This window comes from Mytilus edulis, chromosome 2, assembly GCF_963676685.1.
Source record: "Mytilus edulis chromosome 2, xbMytEdul2.2, whole genome shotgun sequence".
NCBI classification, from domain to species: domain Eukaryota; kingdom Metazoa; phylum Mollusca; class Bivalvia; order Mytilida; family Mytilidae; genus Mytilus; species Mytilus edulis.
The window spans coordinates 54394672-54414819 of record NC_092345.1 but is presented as its reverse complement, the minus strand read 5'-3'; the positions used below and the strand labels follow the sequence as shown (position 1 = coordinate 54414819).

At 31.1% G+C, this 20148-nt stretch overlaps 1 protein-coding gene across 1 annotated transcript in view; it reads left to right on the top strand.

Moving 5' to 3' along the window:
* Positions 1 to 20148, top strand: part of LOC139510255 (transient receptor potential cation channel subfamily M member-like 2) — an 87300-nt gene that overhangs the window by 26273 nt on the left and 40879 nt on the right. Inside the window, exons 15-24 of the mRNA XM_071296745.1 lie at positions 3218 to 3359; positions 4110 to 4204; positions 4660 to 4760; positions 5482 to 5707; positions 6732 to 6848; positions 7352 to 7366; positions 9566 to 9630; positions 11338 to 11431; positions 11988 to 12116; positions 14699 to 14788. Of these exons, the coding sequence (XP_071152846.1) occupies positions 3218 to 3359; positions 4110 to 4204; positions 4660 to 4760; positions 5482 to 5707; positions 6732 to 6848; positions 7352 to 7366; positions 9566 to 9630; positions 11338 to 11431; positions 11988 to 12116; positions 14699 to 14788 (1074 nt within the window). The remainder of the gene's footprint in view (positions 1 to 3217; positions 3360 to 4109; positions 4205 to 4659; positions 4761 to 5481; positions 5708 to 6731; positions 6849 to 7351; positions 7367 to 9565; positions 9631 to 11337; positions 11432 to 11987; positions 12117 to 14698; positions 14789 to 20148) is intronic.

The following is a 20148-nucleotide window of genomic DNA, read 5'->3' as shown; positions in this document are numbered from 1 at the left end:
TGGTATCAACATCAAAGAAAACGAAGAAAACTTGCCCTCATTATACTGGATACCTAAATTACACAAAACTCCATATAAAGAATGATACATAGCTGGTTCTTCAAAATGTTCGACTAAACATCTTTCTAAAGTACTGACTACTATTCTTTCTACAGTTAAAGATGGGCTTCAAAAATATTGTGAGGAGATATATTCTACCAGTGGTGTTAACCAGATGTGGATTCTCAAAAATTCCAAAGATCTACTGCTTAACCTTCGATCACAATCTTTGCAATTTTGCAGCAACATAAAAACTTTTGATTTTTCTACGCTATATACTACTATTCCCCATGCTCAGTTGAAAGATCGACTTCACCATCTCATAAAACAGAGCTTTTTCTATAAAAATGGGAATCGTAGATACAAATTTCTTGTTTTGGGTTACAATAATTCATATTTTGTGAAGAATCACACTGAATCTTCCAGAAAATATACTGAAGATGATATTATCAAAATGCTGGACTTTTTGATCGACAATATATTTGTTGAGTTTGGAGGATTAATATTTCAACAGACAATCGGTATTCCAATGGGTACTAATTGTGAACCCCTGCTGGCTGATTTGTTTTTGTACTCGTATGAAGCAGAGTTCATTCAAAACCTTCTAAAAGACAAAAAGAAAAAGCACCTTGCGAAATTCTTTAATTTTACTTTCCGATATATTGATGATGTTCTATCATTGAATAACCCATACTTCAGCCAATACTTACATCTCATATATCCTAGTGAACTTGAAATTAAGGATACTACTGATACTAGAAGGACTGCTTCATACCTTGATCTTTTCCTCAATATTGACGTAGATGGACGACTTCACACGAAAATCTATGGCAAACGGGACGATTTCAACTTCCCAATTATCAATTTCCCATTTCTCAGCAGTAACATACCATCTGCCCCTTCGTATGGTGTTTACATATCACAATTGATACGTTATTCTCGTGCTTGTTCACACTATACGGACTTCATATACAGGAGTGTGCTACTTACGCAGAAACTTCTCCAACAAAGTTATGAGGAGGACAGATTAAAATTGACACTCCGTAAATTTTATGGACACCATCACGAATTGGTGGATCCATACGATGTGTGTTTAACCAAACTAGCTAAGGACATTTTTACCACATGGTAGATTGTGGTTTGTCATTATGTCGTTTAATCTTTTAATTACCAAACGTGACTTATTCCCGATTGTGACTGTTTTGCTGAGTGTGAATTCGCATTACTATAAGACGTGTTACGGTTCTTGTCTATCCCAAACTCATGTATTTAGTTTAAATGTTTAATGTTATATTTGTAATTCTCATCGGATTTTGTCAAATGTGTTGACGTCTTTTCTATTATATTTATGTGTTATGGAAACAAAAATTAATCACCGCCGTCATTTATTAGATTTAATTTTGGTCAACATAATCTGTATGATAATTTAAGTTTGAAGTTGGATTCATAACAAACTGCACATATACATATTATAGTTAATTGCTATTAATAAGTATTGCAATATGCATTGTGTTTAAATGCAATATCAGTATTTAGTTCTATTTTAATCTTTAATCAATCCTAATTCTATCTTACTTTTGAGATATAGTTTTTCATATGTGACGTAATTTTTCTGCTGTTTCAGAAATTTCATATGTTCAAATTTTTAATGCCTTTTCACCATCGTATGTGACGTAATTTTTAATGCCTTTTCACCGTCGTATGTGACGTCATTTTCATAATTTACTGCGTTGAGGCCTGGACTGAGTCGGGTGTGTCTATTCTGTGTTGGTCATTCATTATGTATTCGTGTTTGTTTTATGTAATGAGTTAATACTTCAGTTTCATTATGTATATCTGTTATATTCATTTGATAAAATTTACTGTTTGCAATAGCATTAATTGTTCTAAATAATTAGGATGTTCTTATCCCAAGCATACAAACTTAGCTGTATTTGACACAACCTTTTTCAACTTTTGATCTTCAGTGCTGTACAACTTTGTACTTTTTTTCGCTTTCGATCTTTTATATCTGGGCGTCACTGGTGAGTCTTGTGTGGACGAGGCGCGTTTTTGGCGTATTAAATTTTAAACCTGATGCTTTTTGTTATTCATTAATCATGTGTTTCTTTGTCTAATACGTTTTCCTATTTATTTGTATTGTAGTCCTGTAATATTATGTTGTCATTTCTATGTTATATTTAACATTGCCATTAAAGTGCGAGGTTTGGCATGCCACAAAACCAGGTTCAACCCACCATTTTTTCCCTTTAAAAATGTCCTGTACCAAGTCAGGAATATGGCCATTGTTATATAATAGTTCGTTTCTGTGTGTGTTACAATTTAACGTTGCGTCGTTTGTTTTCTCTTATTTTTGAGTGTAAATTGACATTGCGATAAGACGTGTCACGGTACTTGTCTATCCCAAATTCATGTATTTGGTTTTGATGTTATATTTGTTATTCTCGTGGGATTTTGTCTGATGCTTGGTCTGTTTCTGTGTGTGTTAGTTACATTGTAGTGTTGTGTCGTTGTTCTCCTCTTATATTTATGCGTTTCCGTCAGTTTTAGTTTGTTACCCCCATTTTGTTTTTTGTCCATGGATTTATGAGTTTGAACAGCGGTATACTACTGTTGCCTATTTACGACATATTCATAAGTACAATTGCATTTTGATTGAAAGAACATCGTAGATTTGATCTCATTGTTGATGGCCTTACAGTTGCCTATTATTGCTTGCAACCACTTCATTTGAACTTTTGTGGATTATCAGTTACATCAGTGGCAATCATACCACATCTATTTATTTTATATGTTCTTATATGTCTGCATTGCACAAGGTCATTATTTTCTCACACTCTTTATGACATCTAAAACTAAATCGGTTATAAGTTTATATAGTGGGTCTCAATGGGGTCTAAAAGTGACTTGGGATTGCCGATTTTTTGTAAGCGTGACACATGAAAGTCAAATTATTGTGCCGTGAAAACGGGAAAAAAAGTTTAGCTGGACACATTTAAGTCAAATTATTGTGCCGTAAAAACGGGAAAAGAAGTCTAGCTGAACACAGGAAATTACAAAAAAATGGGAATTGCTTACATACATAGTGTAAGCGGGATACAGGAATCTTGACAAAACAGTAAGCAGGATCAGAACCCCCCAATGAGACCCCCTATATAAAGAGTGATTATTGTTTCAGGATGTGACAATGAGTGACGTAGGACATCTGATACAAGATTTGATAGGAGATTTCTATGCGTCACATCATTTACATGAAACTGATGTGTCAATGGGACTTGAAATGTTAACCAATGCCAATGCTAGTAGTAGTACTCATAAAGGTATATACTTTCCACTATATTTAAGACAGAATTTCAAGAACTGGTTTTAGATATGTAATCTAATGTAAAAAATAGTATTTCTTATAGACACATATATAGGTATTTTTAAAGATCTCATTTTATTCATATGCACTTATAAGACAGCAAACACAATACAAAATAAACAGATAACATATCTAGATGTAAATATAAGGTCTCACGATTAATCGTTAAGTGCCAAGGCAATATGTCAATTTTAAGACTTCTAAAGATATGCTACACTACTGCTATTGAATCTTTACATAGTTTATATGATAAAGTTTTTGTTTTGATCAGTTTAAAGAGATCCAGGTATGATAAATCAATGGTATTTGATATGAAGTTGTTTAAGAATTAGTTTAAACATATTTTATTATTCCAAATGTCTAATCCATTTGTCATTTTGAACAATGAAATTTAAACTATAAGAATTTGAATTTCAAATTTCCACATTGATTATTTGACACTCTCCATTCAGTCATGGTCCAATGACTGTGAATATATTTCATAGTTATCATGTTAAAGTATTGCAATCTTAATTTCAATATTTGCATTCTATCAAAATAACAAAAGCTGGAGATAAATCACTGTCAACAAAATACTATGTATGTATGGTTTGTTCAATAACACATTCAAGGGAGGTTATTCAGTGTAGTTAATAATTGTAAGTGTGCACACAATGTTTGCCGCTGCAGGAAACATGCACTGTATTTCTTTTTTTTGTTATTTAAGGTGCTGGAAGTTTTAACGCTGTACAAGAATTATTTTTCTGGTCAGTCTTGATGAACAGACAGGAATTAGCTAAAATTTTCTGGAAGCAGGGAAAGGTTAGTTCCCTTGTGCTGCATACTAAAAAAGTTATTTGTAATTTTTATAATACCAGTCCAGATTCATTATAACATATGTTGATACTGTTTTTCGTATTATACGGCAATATGATGAAAAGGACAGGTTGGGTATGCACTAATATAGTTACAACTCTAGGACAAAAATAACCAAAGGCTACATAGTGTCTTTCACAATATAAATCGGATAAACAATATGTCGATGGTTAAATTGTCCTGAGTTAAAGTTATTGATAAATTTATCAAAAACAATCAAAAGTCTGCCAAAAATACATTATTCTCTAAATAAAGTAAAGGTTTTCAGCATCACCTGTCAGAGATTTTTCAAATTGTTGTAATGTATTTTTAATCTAATCTAATTATGTAGTCCAAATACTGTATATATGAATATAGAATTGAAATATTTGAATTGACCTTGATTGTTTATTGTTTTATAGGATGCTATAGCTGGTGCACTGGTTGCTTATGGATTGCTGAAAAAATTAGCAAAGAGAACTGAAGACACAGAATTACAGAAATCTCTTGACAGAAATGCTATGTAAGATTTTTTATTATGGCTATAATATTAGAACTATTTTGGTTTCTCTCATTACCCATCCAAACATGCTCATTTCCACACTGTTTACAGTTACTGTGGATTCTTATTATACGTTTGATACCAGATGTGGGTTTGTGGGTTCAGGTAAACCATGAAATTAAATGTTTAAGCAATGAAAATTTTTCTATAGGCTTGTATGCAGACTTCAGCAAAACCACTAAATTAGATACATGTATCGACAAACATGCAAGTTATCCATTATCCATGAAAATTGGAACCCACAAAAATTAATGAATCCACAGTATATTAAACTGGATACATACATACAGCGTTGTAAAGATGCATCTTTAAAAGTCTTGATCACGTCGGGAAAGAAGATCACATGACACATATATACATATGTTACACTTCACTGACTTTCTAAGCTTTTTTATTTAAAAAAGATCAAAGTGGCCTACCATCATATTATACAGAATTATAAAAGTACTTTTGGTGTAATATGTACTTAAAATTAAAAAAAAATGAATAAAAATAGAATTGTTTTGATTATTAAATTGAAAACACCAATGTTTTGCACAGTCTTACAGTAATAAAATATATTTGAACTATTCTTCTACTGGTTTCTTTCATTAAGATGTTAGAACATTAAAAATATATATCTCCTAGTAACTGGTTTTATCTTAACTGTTGTTGATTAATATTCGATGATTTATTTTTTCAGAGATTTTTCAGATTTAGCTATTGAAGTTTTGAATGAATGTCATGAAACTGATGAAAGAAAAGCACAAAATTTACTCATTCGTCAATTAGACAATTGGGGTGGAGCCACATGTGTTCTTATTGCCGTAGAAACTCAGAATAAACATTTTATATCACAAACAGCATGCCAATCTCTTTTGAACAGGGTGTGGATGGGACGTTTATCACCTGATAACGGGGCTTTCAGAGTAGGTTATTTATATAAATTTGTTGGTATGGTAATGTAGGACAGAAATATAATCATAGTTTTTCAGTGAAAAAATACCCATTTTAACTCAGACATGTAATTTTTAAAGAAATTGATCACAATTATATAAAAATGAGATGTGGTATGATTACAAACTATCCACCAGAGCTAGAATGAAGTGGTTGTTATCATTCAACCTTCAGTAATGAGAAAAACCCATACCCAAAAGTCTTCTATAAAAGGCCCTGACATGAAAAATATGAAACAATTCATAGAAGAAGTATTAAATCTTTTATCAATACCTTTGCATGTTTTCAAAATATAAAACAATTCATAGAAGAAAGTATTAAATCTTTTATCAATACCTTTGCATGTTTTCTTTTAAATTGGCGGAATTTATTTTCGTGATTTTAACATGTTCTAATTTACAACAGAAAATTTAAGAAAAACAAATTTGAAGGGGAAACTTACAGCAACCACTGTACTACAGGCTCCTGGCTTGGGACATAGTGGACACGCAAAGAATAAACACATTTGTGAGTGCTCAGCCCTCACCCTAGCTTAAATTTTCTTATTTTGGTAGTTCTTCAATGAGTTTGAATGGACTTTACCTAAAACTATTATAAGTTGATGTTTTGTATATCTGAGTATCAATAAGAATATGTTGTATGAGTGCTAATGAGACAACTCTCCATCCAATGTTTTAAAGAAATATTGAAGATTGAAAGTTACACTTAAATATATTGATTGATTGTTAGTTTTTTATTGCCACTTTTAAGCACCACTTTTGGGCTATGTCGGGGCGGCCAGTTTTTAAAGGTGGAGGAAGCGACCTTTGATTGGAAACTAGACAATTCTAGTCATTTCAGATTAGAGTCCAGTGCACATGCATAGGCTGTTAAACTTAAATGCTTGGTGGCAACTTGTTTATATTTAAATGAACTTTTATTTTTATGATGTTCAGTCCTATTGTTGCTACGTATTTTCTATAAAATAATTCAATATCATGTCTTCTTTCATTTCAGTTATTGGCATGTGCTATGTGTCCTTTCTTTATGTTCTCTTTAATAAAATATCATGCGGAAGATATAGATGCTGAACAGATAGATAATGTTAGTGATGACAAACCTAGGGTCGGAAAGGTCAGTATTGTTTCAAAGCTACTAATAATGGTCAGATCATATGTTTTTGTACGTCATAAGAATTCATAAAATGCATGCTTTTTCAATGACAATTGTCATTACACAATGCATTCATAATACAACGAAAAACCCAGGAGATGAGGATAACATTCTTTATCCTGTAGGTACATGGTACCTAACACCTTGACAAAAATTAATTTGACTGGTTTGATTTTCATCAAATTTTGGCAAAATAAGTTACGTTCACCCTTTGAATAATTTCCAAAAACTTGAACCACACACTTTATCGTAAAAAAATAATTTGATATGTAACAGTTTGACAAACACTAATTTTTATCATAGAGATGCTTAATATTTCCTTTATAATTGAATGTGATTAAAACAATCAGCTAATTTTTACAGAGTTATCTCCCTGTAGAGTTACATACCACTTTAAAGAAACTGAATTGTTTAGTCTGTGTTTACCAAAATTTACAATTGTAGGGAGATTGTTTTGCTTTCAGACCTTGCAAAGAAAAGTAAGAATTGAAATGAGATGCTTGATTAGTAAATGCTACACTAATTTCATACTATTCATTTTATCTAACATATTCATTCATAGAAGTCATTGTTGCATATTAGTACTGGTTGGTTTGGATTTTTTTTAATGTATTTTTAGGTTTGGATTTTTATGATGTGTCTTTTTGTGGTAATAATTCATTGACAACATCAGATTTTTAAGGTTAATTTAGCTTGTCATTGTTATATTTGGTCAATTTGTCAATAATGGGTTGAGAACCCCAAAGAGCTGTCAATCTATGTAATTAAATTAAATTTTATTTTACAAACTTTTTAAAATTTTGCTATTATCTCGAAGAATCTTTGAATAGAAAGAAAGAAACTTTAGTCAGCAAGATAAGTAGGTGCAGTGGCGGATCCAGGGGATGGTTCTGGTGGTTAAAACACACCCTTTGGTGACTATCAATGCATTTGAATGGGTATATATGGTTGGAACCCCTGCTTTATCCTGGGTTGGGACCCCCTTTTTTGAAAGTTGCTGGATCCGCCCCTCACCTGCAAATAAGTTATCTTGAAGGTTATTAACTTTGTTATACTGGTGAAAGAAAATAATGTCTTGCTAGTTGAGATGCTTTATTATTCTAAGAAGCCTAGATATGTAATAATAGTGTTGGGTTACATTACAATAGTGTGGCAAAAAGTCTGGAAAATAATTACTTATGTTAGGTTCTTAAGTCTCTTGGTCCATATTTAAGATATAAGTCATTATGGCAAAAATCATCAGTCAACTCCTCAGATGACAATTTTTTGCCTTTTATCTTGAAATTGTTGTAGATAGAGAACTTTTCAACAGCTTAAATGCCTAAATAGTTGATAGACTCTTTACAGAAGTAAGCACCCTTAAATGACAATTTTTACCCTTTTTGTGTATTTCTGGTATGTTGATAGAGAAAAACCTATTTAATCAAAAACGATAAGCAAAACAAATATCTCAGATGAATTTGTCAGCTGTCGTCTTATATGAGTTATTACACATACATGTTAATTTTTACCCTTTTTTGGGGGAAAAACTATAGGAGTCTGAGTTTGAGATAAAGAGAAACTTTAAAATGATCAGCAAATACAAAGATAAACAACATAGAGATTTTAGTAATGAATGATATTCTAGTTTACAATGTTTGAGAGTGTCCATTGTTGAAGATTCACATAGACCTTGGTCAAAAAGACAGGCTCCTTAGAGCCTCAAGTTACAAAATGAAACTTCTTAATCAAAATTCCCTGATAATGTAAATAAATGATAATTGATAATTGATATACTAAATAAATAGAAACTTTCTTGAGAGATGTTTTTTGACTTTTGTACATACCCAATTTTAAAAATGTATATGCATGTCTCATGTATGTTAAGATAAACTTTTTGTTCCAAACCTGAATTGTGTTTAGCTTGCTAAATTATTTGCTTCAATCAATCATAATACGTGTATGTGTTGCTGTGCTGCTAGAATGAATCTTTCCATGTTCAGCTTCCATTACATTTTTTTATGACAAAAATAATTTCATAGATATAGGAAGATGTGATATTAGTGCCAATGAGACCACTCTCCATCCACGTCACAATTTATAAAAGTAAACCATTATAGGTCAAGGTACAGTCTCCAACACGGAGCCTAGGCTCATACCGAACAGCAAGCTATAAATGGCCCCATAAATTACTAGAGTAAAACCATTCAAACAGGAAAACCAACGGTCTAATCTATATTAAAAATGAGAAACGAGAAACACTTATGAACCACATAAACAGAAGACAACCACTGAACATCAGATTCCTGACTTAGGACAGGTGCAAACAATTATGTTTGTATTACTATAGATTCATTCTTATTTCTGGGGTACACATTTTCCAGGATTTCATGTGTACAGATAAACCAAATTTTCAACTGTTCAATGAAGTATACATTTTCTATAGGTTTGTTAGCAAACTTTGGCATACCAAAAAAAAACAATAATTTACAAAATACAATTAATTCTATAAAGAGGGCTAAAAAGTTGTATATTTATAATGAGACAGTGATTAAACTGACACATACATATTGTAGTAGTTTGACTCCTGACTTCAATAACAGTATCATCAGTAGGACCCATTATCTGTGATGGTAATTTTTTTATTTTAATACTACAATATTTTTTAATTCTTTTAATTGTAATTGTCTATTAAACAGGAAGATGGAAACAAACCTGGTATGATTAGACAACAGACACAGAATTCATTTCAGACAAACTATCAGTAAGTACAAATAGAAATACATTGTGATTCAACCTGTGGCAGATTCAGTGGGGTGTGTTATGTGAATAACTGGCTTAAATGCCACAAAATCATCAGTTTGGCATAATGTTTAAACAGTGCATGCAAATTTAACCAAACTTGGCCAAAATCATCACTAGGGTGTCTAGTTTAAAAAATGTGTGCGATGACTAATCAACCAAGATGGCCACCATGGCTAAAAATAGAACATAGGGGTAAAATGTAGATTTCAGCTTATAACCTTGAAACTAAAGCATTTAGAGTAAATCTGACATCAGGTAAAATTGTTTATTAGGTCAAAATCTATCTGCCCTCAAATTTTCAGACAAATCAGATAACCTGTTGTTGAGTTGCTGCCCCAAATTAGTAATTTTAAGGACATTTTTGTAGTTTATGGTTATTATCTTGATAGATAGAGATAAACTGTAAACAGCAATAATGTTCAGCAAAGTAAGATCTTCAAATAAGTCAACATGACTAAAATTGTCAGTTGACCCCTTAAGGAGTTATTGCCCTTTATAGTAAATTTTTAACCATTTTTCTTAAATTTAAGTGATCTTTTAACTATAACAATTTGTTTTCCTTTGAAACTTCTGAGGCAAGTTCATTATAGATAGAGAAAATTATAAACAGCAAAAATGTTCAGTAAAGTAAGATTGACAAACACATCATCATCACAAAATTACAATTTTATCATGAATTCTATTCTTGTCTTTAATTTGTGTCCTTTGTTTAATATGCTGCTTGCACATAGACCAAGGTGAGCAACACAGGCTCTTTAAAGCCTGTAGTTCTATATTGGCCCTGTTTTTTTCATATTGGCCCTGATGAAGAGCAATATTAAATCTTGATTTATATTGACAGTGGAAGGTTTTCAGTATTGCACATGCTAATTTATCCGTATTAGGGCTTGTTTGCTCATATCATTTAATAAAGACTTGTTCTGAATGCTGTATTTCATACATCAAATGTGAATATAGGGCCAATATTTTTAATACGGACTGGCAATGATGTGAATATAAGGCCAATATTTCCAATATGGACTGGCAATGATGTGAATATAGGGTCAATATAAATTCCAATACGAACTGGCAATGAATCCTGAATTACATGCACAATATATGTTTACATGTAATTCAGGATTCATTGCCAGTCCAAATTGGAAATATTGGGCCGGGCCGAAAAGCAATATAGATCACGTGATTTATATGACTAGGATGACGTCACCACTATGACACATGCCGTTTTGGTATTATATAGGCTGTTTTGATTGCATTATTTAATAATTAGAATAACTAATTAAAGAATTCCAATAGAGAAAAATATTTAATGAGTGACCGAACAACACATCAATTCACCAATGCATAGCGTATGACTTAATTATCAGTGTTGTTCGGTCAAGAGTTGAAGAATATTTTTCGATATTTGAATTGTTTAATTATAGTTATTCTTTTTATTACAATGACATAAAGCATGTAAAGAACTATTATATCTTTTTTCTACACATTCACAATTTGTTTTGATTCGCCGTTATTGACGTCTTGACAACACCTATTGTTGTATGACTTCAGAGAGTGAAATAACCACATTTATTTCACATGTGAAATTATTGATTTTTAATTAACTGGGAAATCAATGTAATTCATTGCAACCAATTTAATAATGATATATATTTTTCTTACATTGTAGACCAGAGGAGAGAGAACAGCCAACCAGTCTTTCAATGTTACAGAAGTTATATTATTTCTACACAGCACCTGTCATAATATTTTGTCACAATGTGGTCAGTATTGTTGCAATATTTTCTGGCTTTTTAATTACTGTCAATAGAAATAAATAAACTTGTCTTTGACTTTGGTCAGTATTTTTTATGTTCAATTTATAACCATAAATTGATAAAATAAAGTAGATCTATTAACTCTAGTTGGTTTTTGTAGATGAATAAACAGGCAATATATTTTACTTATAATGACTTCACGCAAAGTCTCCCCCTCAGCTGTCATACAGACCATACTTGATAGTAAATAATGCTGCTGTTGAGAAAATAAACTTTATTGCAAAATAGAAATTTCTAGTTAGATGTAAAAAGAAGAAGATGTAGTATATTTGCCAATGAGACAAATTGACACAGAAATTAACAACTATATGTCACTGTACAGCCTTCAACAATGAACATAGTGCATATCGCATAGTCAGCTATGAAAGGCCACAAAAGGACAAATGTATAACAATTCAAACATAAAAATGAACAATTATTTTCTTTTTAATCTATCAAATTTAAAAATATTTTGTAAAAATCTGATACATAAACATACTAACAACAATGGTTTTATTTTCAGTTATCGTACCTAATATTTTTAGCATTGTTTAGTATTATGTTGTTGATAGACCTCTCCACCAATGTATCTGTGATTGAGATTATCCTGATTGTCTGGGTATTCAGTATATTTGCAGAGGAAGTGAGACAGGTAATTATGTTAAAATATCTGAATACCAGAATGAACAATTTAAACAGTGCAAACATGGACAAAACACTTATGATTGGTATAGTACTATAAAACTCTTAGCATTGAAAATACAGATTAAAGTGCAGCTTCAGTTTAAAGATTGGAATTTTCTATCAAGTTCCAAAAGATGTATTTACACTAGTACTTGTATGCAATTGTGGTCGCCATTACCTAAAATAACACTTAACTTAACCCCCACCCCTCTTATTTTTACCATGGTAAACCAAACTGTGTATGGATTTAAGTTTAAAATATTCATTTTGAAAAGCTGTACAATTTGACGTCTGAGTATTATATGGCTAACTTACTTTTCAAATTATCTATTATTTGTGTATATCCAAATTATTTTGTAAGCAGGTTAGATATTTCAGTTTGAAACCATTTGTTTTATAAATACATGTATAAGTATTTTACTTAATTTTGTATCTCTCTTATTAGTTAAAAAGTCTTTCATTAGTGAGTGATATTCTTAAGCTATTACCACCTGCTAGAGTCAAATTTTCACATAGGAAATGTATTTTTATTTTTATTAAGCAAACAACAAGCAATCATTATTGTTTTTTTTTTTGTTAATCGTCACGTCCCTAGTACAATGTAGTCATAAATAATTACATGTATAGATCACTTCTGACATTTTTTGTTAAAATTCAAATAGGTGTTTTAATTAATGTAACACAATATGTGATGAAATGTTGTGCATATGCTGTTTAATGAAAATTTAGCTTTATAAGGTGGGAAAATACATAAATGTATATGAAAAATATATGATCGAAAAATAAATCGACCTCTATATTTAATTGATTGCTTCTTTTTGTAATTTTATGGGGGTCTAAAAGGGTTGACTAAAATATGAGTGCACTTTCAAAAATTTTACAACCATATTAAATTACAAAAAGAAGCATTCAATTCATATACCTGTAATAACAATTTTATGCTACAATAATACATCCATGAAATTTCAATTTAAAACAAGACCAGTTTCTATCCATTGTTTTAATGTGGTCACAAATATCATGATGCATTTTATATGAATATAAAATTTAATTACTAAAATGCATGGGCCAATAAATTATGTATTTATAATTCTAAAATAGCCAAGAAGAAATTCTGTAAGAATTTTGTAAAGTCATTCTTATTAACTGTCTTTTTGACTGATGGTCCCTTTTCTTCCTCTAATTATGTGTTATATATACACATACTATGTGTTCAGATGTTGTAAAATGTCAGATCTGCTCTGGAAATATATATGATTTTTACAATAAATTACTGCATACAATTCTATATTAAAATTTGATTTTTTTTCAGTTATACAATTTTAATGAACTCTTAAGGGGTTGCAGAGGCACATGATTTTGCCAATTATTTTATTTTATTCATGTCAATGTTTTAACTAAACAATTAGCCTCCAAGTCTAAGCAAGCTTTAACAGATGAATAGCAGATCTGACTTTCACCTGAATTATTTCACATTTTCACTTGTTAATTAAGGGCATCTGATACAGTTTCAAGGGAGTTAAATATTGGTATGAAGTTAAAGCCTTCAAATTCCTGCAAAATGCCAGTTTTGGTGGGACATCATGTGTGTAACTGTCTGTTAGAAAAAAAACCTGCTTGAATGGTATTTAGAATTAATGATGCTCCAAAATATATTCTTTCACAACATCAACTTTGGTTGGGTTGTTGTCTCTTTGACACATTCCCTATTTCCATTCTCAATGTTGTTCTATGCCTTTAAGATTAGTGCTTTTGATTCTTACATTTTGATACATTAAATCATAACAAATTAAACACTTTTTACTGTTTCTGATCTTCCTCGTTTTGAAGCTTTTGTAAGGTCTTAAACAATTATGTCAACAAAATATTTTAAAGTGAGCAATCTCAAGGCATGGTCTTATCCCACTTTGAGTATTATACTTATCCATAATTTTAACCATGGTTTGAATAAATAACTCTACCCCAAAAAATTTAAGCTTTGCTCAGCTTTTTTAGTAAGGTGCAAAAGTCCCACAATTTCAGCCTCACTTTTCTTGTAAACAAGCACAGCAACTTATCTTTTACTCGGTGATTTCTTTTATAACTCATCCAGAACTACAACATATTTCAAAATTATAAAAATTATGATTTAACATGAAACTGTATGGGATGCTCCCTGGTTGATGTCCTATTGAATAACTCAAAACTCCAAAAAGTTTTTTTTAACATTTTTTTAAGATATAACATTCACTGGTTTATTCTTTATATTGTGTACATGTGAATTTTTCAGGTTGAAAGTCATCAAGTCTTTTTCGACATTGAATTGATAGCTATTTCTGATAAAGGTTGCTTCATCTTAACACCGAACACCTAACACTTTGACTAAAATTAATTTAGCTCGTTTGATTTTCATCAAATTTTTACAAAATGTTTACTTTAGCCCTTCGACAAAAATATAAAAAAATTCAAAAACTTGAACCACTCAGTCTTTTTTGAAAAATTTCACTGGATATTTTGGTATAGAGACAATGAGATAAATAAGTAATTACATTTTCTTTTGGAAAACTCTAGTTTTTGAATCCACACTTTGCCTTACGGATGATAACTACAAGCCAGGAAGGATCAGTTCGGCCAACAACTTACTCAAAAGACGCTAGTTATGTAAATAAAGATTTAGTAATAATTAGAGTGGATTTTTTTTATTTTTTTTTATTTTGCTTTAATATGACTGGCTTATATTAGATTAATAGAACAGATTATTTATAATTTATATTATGAAGAAATTTTAGTTTTGCTTTAAAATTTGAATTAGAAATTATGATCTAGACGAAAGAGAAAATACCAGTAAATTTATTACAATTAAATTGTCATTGTAGAACATTTTAAGATAGGAGATAACCTAAAATGCATTTCATATCTTTCCAATATTAAAAAGAAAAATAAATGTTTATTGAAACAAACATTTATCACTTGAAAGGATGTTGATTTATAGTTTTTGATGAAATTTAAATGAAATGAGGTTTGATTAACTGAGAAATAAGAACTATGGGAGGGAATGTCAAGGTACTAACATGAACCACTGGAGATTTTTCAACAAAAACAGCGCACAGCACTTCGATAATATATTCCCAATTTGGTATACAATATAGCAATTTGTTACGTATAATAGAATTATATTAAAAAATAAAATGATCAGCTTTCAATTTTTCTTCAGCTATTTCATTTTCATGTTAGAGCTAATGGCAACAGTTTTGCTTATATTTAGGGTTTATTGTTTATTACTAAGTTTTGTTTTCACAAATTAATGATAAAAAAATTGAAAAGGTTTTAAAAAAACAAAATAAAGAGTCTGCTAATTATCAAAATCTAATGAAGGAATGAACACACAGCTATACTCTGGTTCAAAGTTCAACGGGATATTTCTATAAGTTAATTAATGGTTATGTGTAGGGAAAACTTATAGATTTTGGCTAATACATAATCTGTGAGCAGTATATATGAATATTATAGCCCTTTAGCTTTTTCATAAGAAAAAAACGTTCAGGGGAAGTAACTCCAATTGTGCAGAAAAGTCATAACTAATGTCTAGTTCTTTTCATCCTCTTCAAATTTACCTTTACCTTGATTTATTTATTATTGTATCAACATTGTTTTATATGTACAGTTATTCTATAATATTATAATCTTTAAATATGTTTGTTGTTATAACAAATATTGCATGTACTACCTAGTCTATACCTTATTTAGTGTGCACCACATCTTCATAGACAGAAAAAATATTACAGTCATTCCTTAAATACTTTTAGTGTATTACGTATGTACTTTTACTAAATAAATAACAAGGCATTTGGTTTTTTTTAATCTAAATTTTATGTTTTTTCCAGCTGAATTAATTAGCAGATGGCATAAGAATGAGACCACCTGCAATTTTTGATGAAATTTGATAATCATTTTTCTGTTACATTAAGACTCAGCCAAACGAATGAAAATAAACTAACTTGTTAACATACATCCAATACTTTCTTACATAATCAGATAATAATTGCCAAATTGTGTATGATGTTTATTTTAAAATCAAAATATCAGTTGACATTCTCATTCTTTCGTAAGGTGAATACATCACATACCCTATCTATAAAATTTTGAAAGTGTTTTTTTTTTTTTAAATATTCATTGATACATTTCTGAGGCTTAAGGTGGTACCCAACACTTTCACTAAAATAAAGGAGAAGGGGCTATAGCGGGCAAAATTGGCCTCAATTTCTAGAATTTTTCAAATTCTACTTATTCGTATGTGTATGGCTTTTTTTTCCGTTACACATATTCATTTTATGAAAAAGATGTTTTTATGTAGTTATGACGTCATAATACCGTGTTTTGACAACACTTCACGTGCATATTTGTTGGCTTTTCACAATTTTTTACTCATTTTCACTAACTTTTTTTACGAAAAAAGTACCAGCGCATTCTTGCCCCAACGAAATATTTTATCCGAGCAATAATATCAACATAAAGCAGCTTATGTTGAAATATTTCAGTGGGGCAAAGCTGCGCTCATACTGAATTTTAATTAAAAACTTGCTCAAAACCGGGATCAAAGTTCCAAAATTTTTCGTCCGTTTTTCATATATACCGTTATCGGACTAAGGTTGACCAGGAACAGTTGTATTTTTTTAACATATAATTTGTCAATGGTTGATAATAAAACAGTTTCATTATAGAAAGTAAATTATAAAGTGTTTTTCTTCATATTAAAGTATAACATAGCCTCTCAAGTACAGCCTAGCCCTTGTCGTCTATATTTATTGTAAGTGATTACGGAACTGACACACAGAATTTTACTGGTTTCTGTTGTTAAGAAGCTTTTTATAGCGGAATAGAAATCAGTGTATCATTCGTTAAATACTTGATATTAACAGACAGAATTAAAAAAACTTTCAATATATAACTTAACACGTAAAAAATTCCACAGCACAGCAGGGGAGTGTTTTTTTGTTCTTTGGTTGTGAGCCAGAAGAGGTCCATTTCTGTTGTTTTTGTTTTTGTTTTTTTTTTTGCATTGGGAAGATCTTCTGGCTCTCTTCTACCTCTTCCCTTTAAATAGGTGGTTTAGACGGCAGAGGCACAAAACAAAAATGGCTTTGTTTAGTCGAAATGACAATAATAAATAGAGAGCCTCCCCGTGCTTAAGGTTTATGCTCTTATATTATACTAGATTATGAGCCTTCGGCTGTTGTCTGCTCTGTATGGTCGGGTTGTTGTCGCTTTTACACATTCCCCATCTCCTTTCTCAATGTTATTATGAATGTAGATATATTAGAATGTGAGCTGTGTTATACATGTTTTTATGGTACGACAGCCTTAGTAGGACATCTCTGTAGGATGATAAGCTAGATGAATATAAGAACTACACGGACAATAACAGTTAAGGGCCAACTATTTAATATTCTGGGGAAGGAATTTTGATTTATTGTTGTTAAACTCTACTTTCATCACTCATGATTTGGCTATTGGTTAGTTTAAATCATTAGATGAGGAATGAAGAAGGAAAGAAGGTATTATTGATAATTTTAATATGTCGCTAAACATGCCTATTTTTCAACTCTTAGCAGGCAACCATATTCATATACGAAATACTCCTGTCCCCACCCCAACCGAAGTTATTAAATATCAAATGGTTTTCTCTTATTTAACACAACTTTAAATTGATGCTAATTTTTAACGCACAGTGACACATATTTCATGCATATTCAGGAAAAACGAGATTAAACGTCAGATATATATAATACTAGAACACACCCGTATATCGCGGGTCCGTGACTGAATTAAAGTATATAACTATGCGCAAGCCTTATTTTAGTATTAGTATTGTCATCTGATAAAGTCATGCTGATTATAAGATACACAGTTTTCTCTGCTTTCAAATCTTTCTGTTTGAACCCGTCGAACTGGAACTTATCAATTATTGATAATATTAATTATTTGGAAAACAAAAGGTCCTGGAATGGAGTATTTTTTAATCAACAGCATTGTCCTATATTAGTTATAAATATTGAATTCTTTGATTCGCTGTTTTACGTCATGCCCGCTAACAAATTGAAAACTGTACCTATACGCCTTATTTTAGTCCAGATTTTTAGTATTCGTATTGTTATCTTAGAAAGTCTAACTGATTAAAATACTACAATAGGTAACAATTTGACAATTAAGTAGTGTCAACCCTGTGATTATGACCCGTGTAATACTATATAGCATATTAATCCTGAATACACCGTTTGGTGGTGCGCCTGTCAGATGCGGAACGTACAGATAAGGTAATCGGTAACAGGTGAATATACTATTGGTATCGGTATCAGACTCGACCCGGAACTTCTTAATTATTGGCAATATTAATTACGTGGAGAACAAAAGGGCCTGGAGTGGTGTAATTTTTAATCTACACCTTTGTACTATATTAGTTATATATAAAGTTGAATTCTTTGATTCGTCGTTTTTACGTGATGACGGCTGACAAATTGGACCTCGTAATTTTAGTATTATAGATAAAAACTAAGACATGTGTTATTATTGATAATATGGCAACTATCCACCGGAGTTCAACTATGAAGTGGATGTAAGCAATTACAGGCAACCGTAAGGCCTTCAATAATGACAAAATCTGATACTGTTAAACCATTTATAAAAGTCCATGAAAAGTGTGAAACAATTTAAACGAATAAACTAACGGTTTAATTATACATAACAAATCAATTTAAAAAATATCTAAAATGAGTTGAGACATGAACCAACGATAACCACTAAACTGCAGGCTCCTGACTTGGGACAGGTTTATAAAGAATATGGCAGGGGTTGATATTAAAACGAAGATGTGGTATGATTGCCAATGAGACAATTTCTCACAAGAGACTAAATGACGCAGAAATTAACAGCCATATATCACCATACGCTCTTCAACAATAAGCATAATAAAATTGAGAAAGGACATGGGGAATGTGTCAAAGAGACAACATTTCACATACTCAGCTATAAAAGGCCCCGAAATCACTAGAAGAAAACTAACAGCCTAATTAATGTACAAAATAATGAACGAAAAACAAGTAAGTAACACAGCAACAAACAATAACCACTGACTTACAGGCTCCTGACTTGGGACAAGCATATAGTTTTTTACATACATAATTTGGCGGGGATAAACATGTAAGCCGCGGATCCCCACCATCCCCTAACCTAGTACAGATGTTTAACAGCACAACAGCATTTTTGTGAGCGCTCAACCCTCCCCGAAGCTGAAACAGTAGCGTAGCAGTACAATATAAAAACAACCTGCACAAATCAGTTGCAATTAGATTAACTCAAAATGTCGGTACGAGACAAACACAAAAAAAAAAAACCAGCAAACTAGAATTAAGACAATAGAGTATTGAACTAAGAGTATTTGCAATTACTGGTAATGTGTTCAAAACTAGTTGCAACTAGTACTGAGATAAATCTTGTTCTCCCAGAATGAAGTATCAATCAGTACACAACCAACTGGTCCAAGGACACAGTTATCGTCCTTTGGTTTTCGTTGTCTATAGTCCCTAGTGTAAACAGTGTATAACTTACATGTTTTATTTGATACACTTTCCCAATTTATTTCTTGATATTAAATGCATGAAATATTAAGTAGGGGGATGTATTTACATGTTAAAAAAAAATTGGGTGCTGAATCTTTATGTTAAGTAGTGATTTGGTCCAGTTCAAAAAGGTCAAATTTTATCACGCCTGAAGCTGTCAAACTGAATTTTACACCCCCTTAACACAGAATTGTCAATATTTTGAGTTAGAGCTGGTAGAAGTTTCTATAATTTTGATATTATTTGTCCCACTGGTAGTACACTACACTGTAAAAATCTTTTGGAGAAAGAGCAGGTGTGATTTTTTAAATTTGAATTTATTGTCTAAAAGAAATGCACTACGAAATAACTGTGTTCTCGGGCCAACTGATTTATTTATTAAGAAACGTCTGGTATACCTTATAT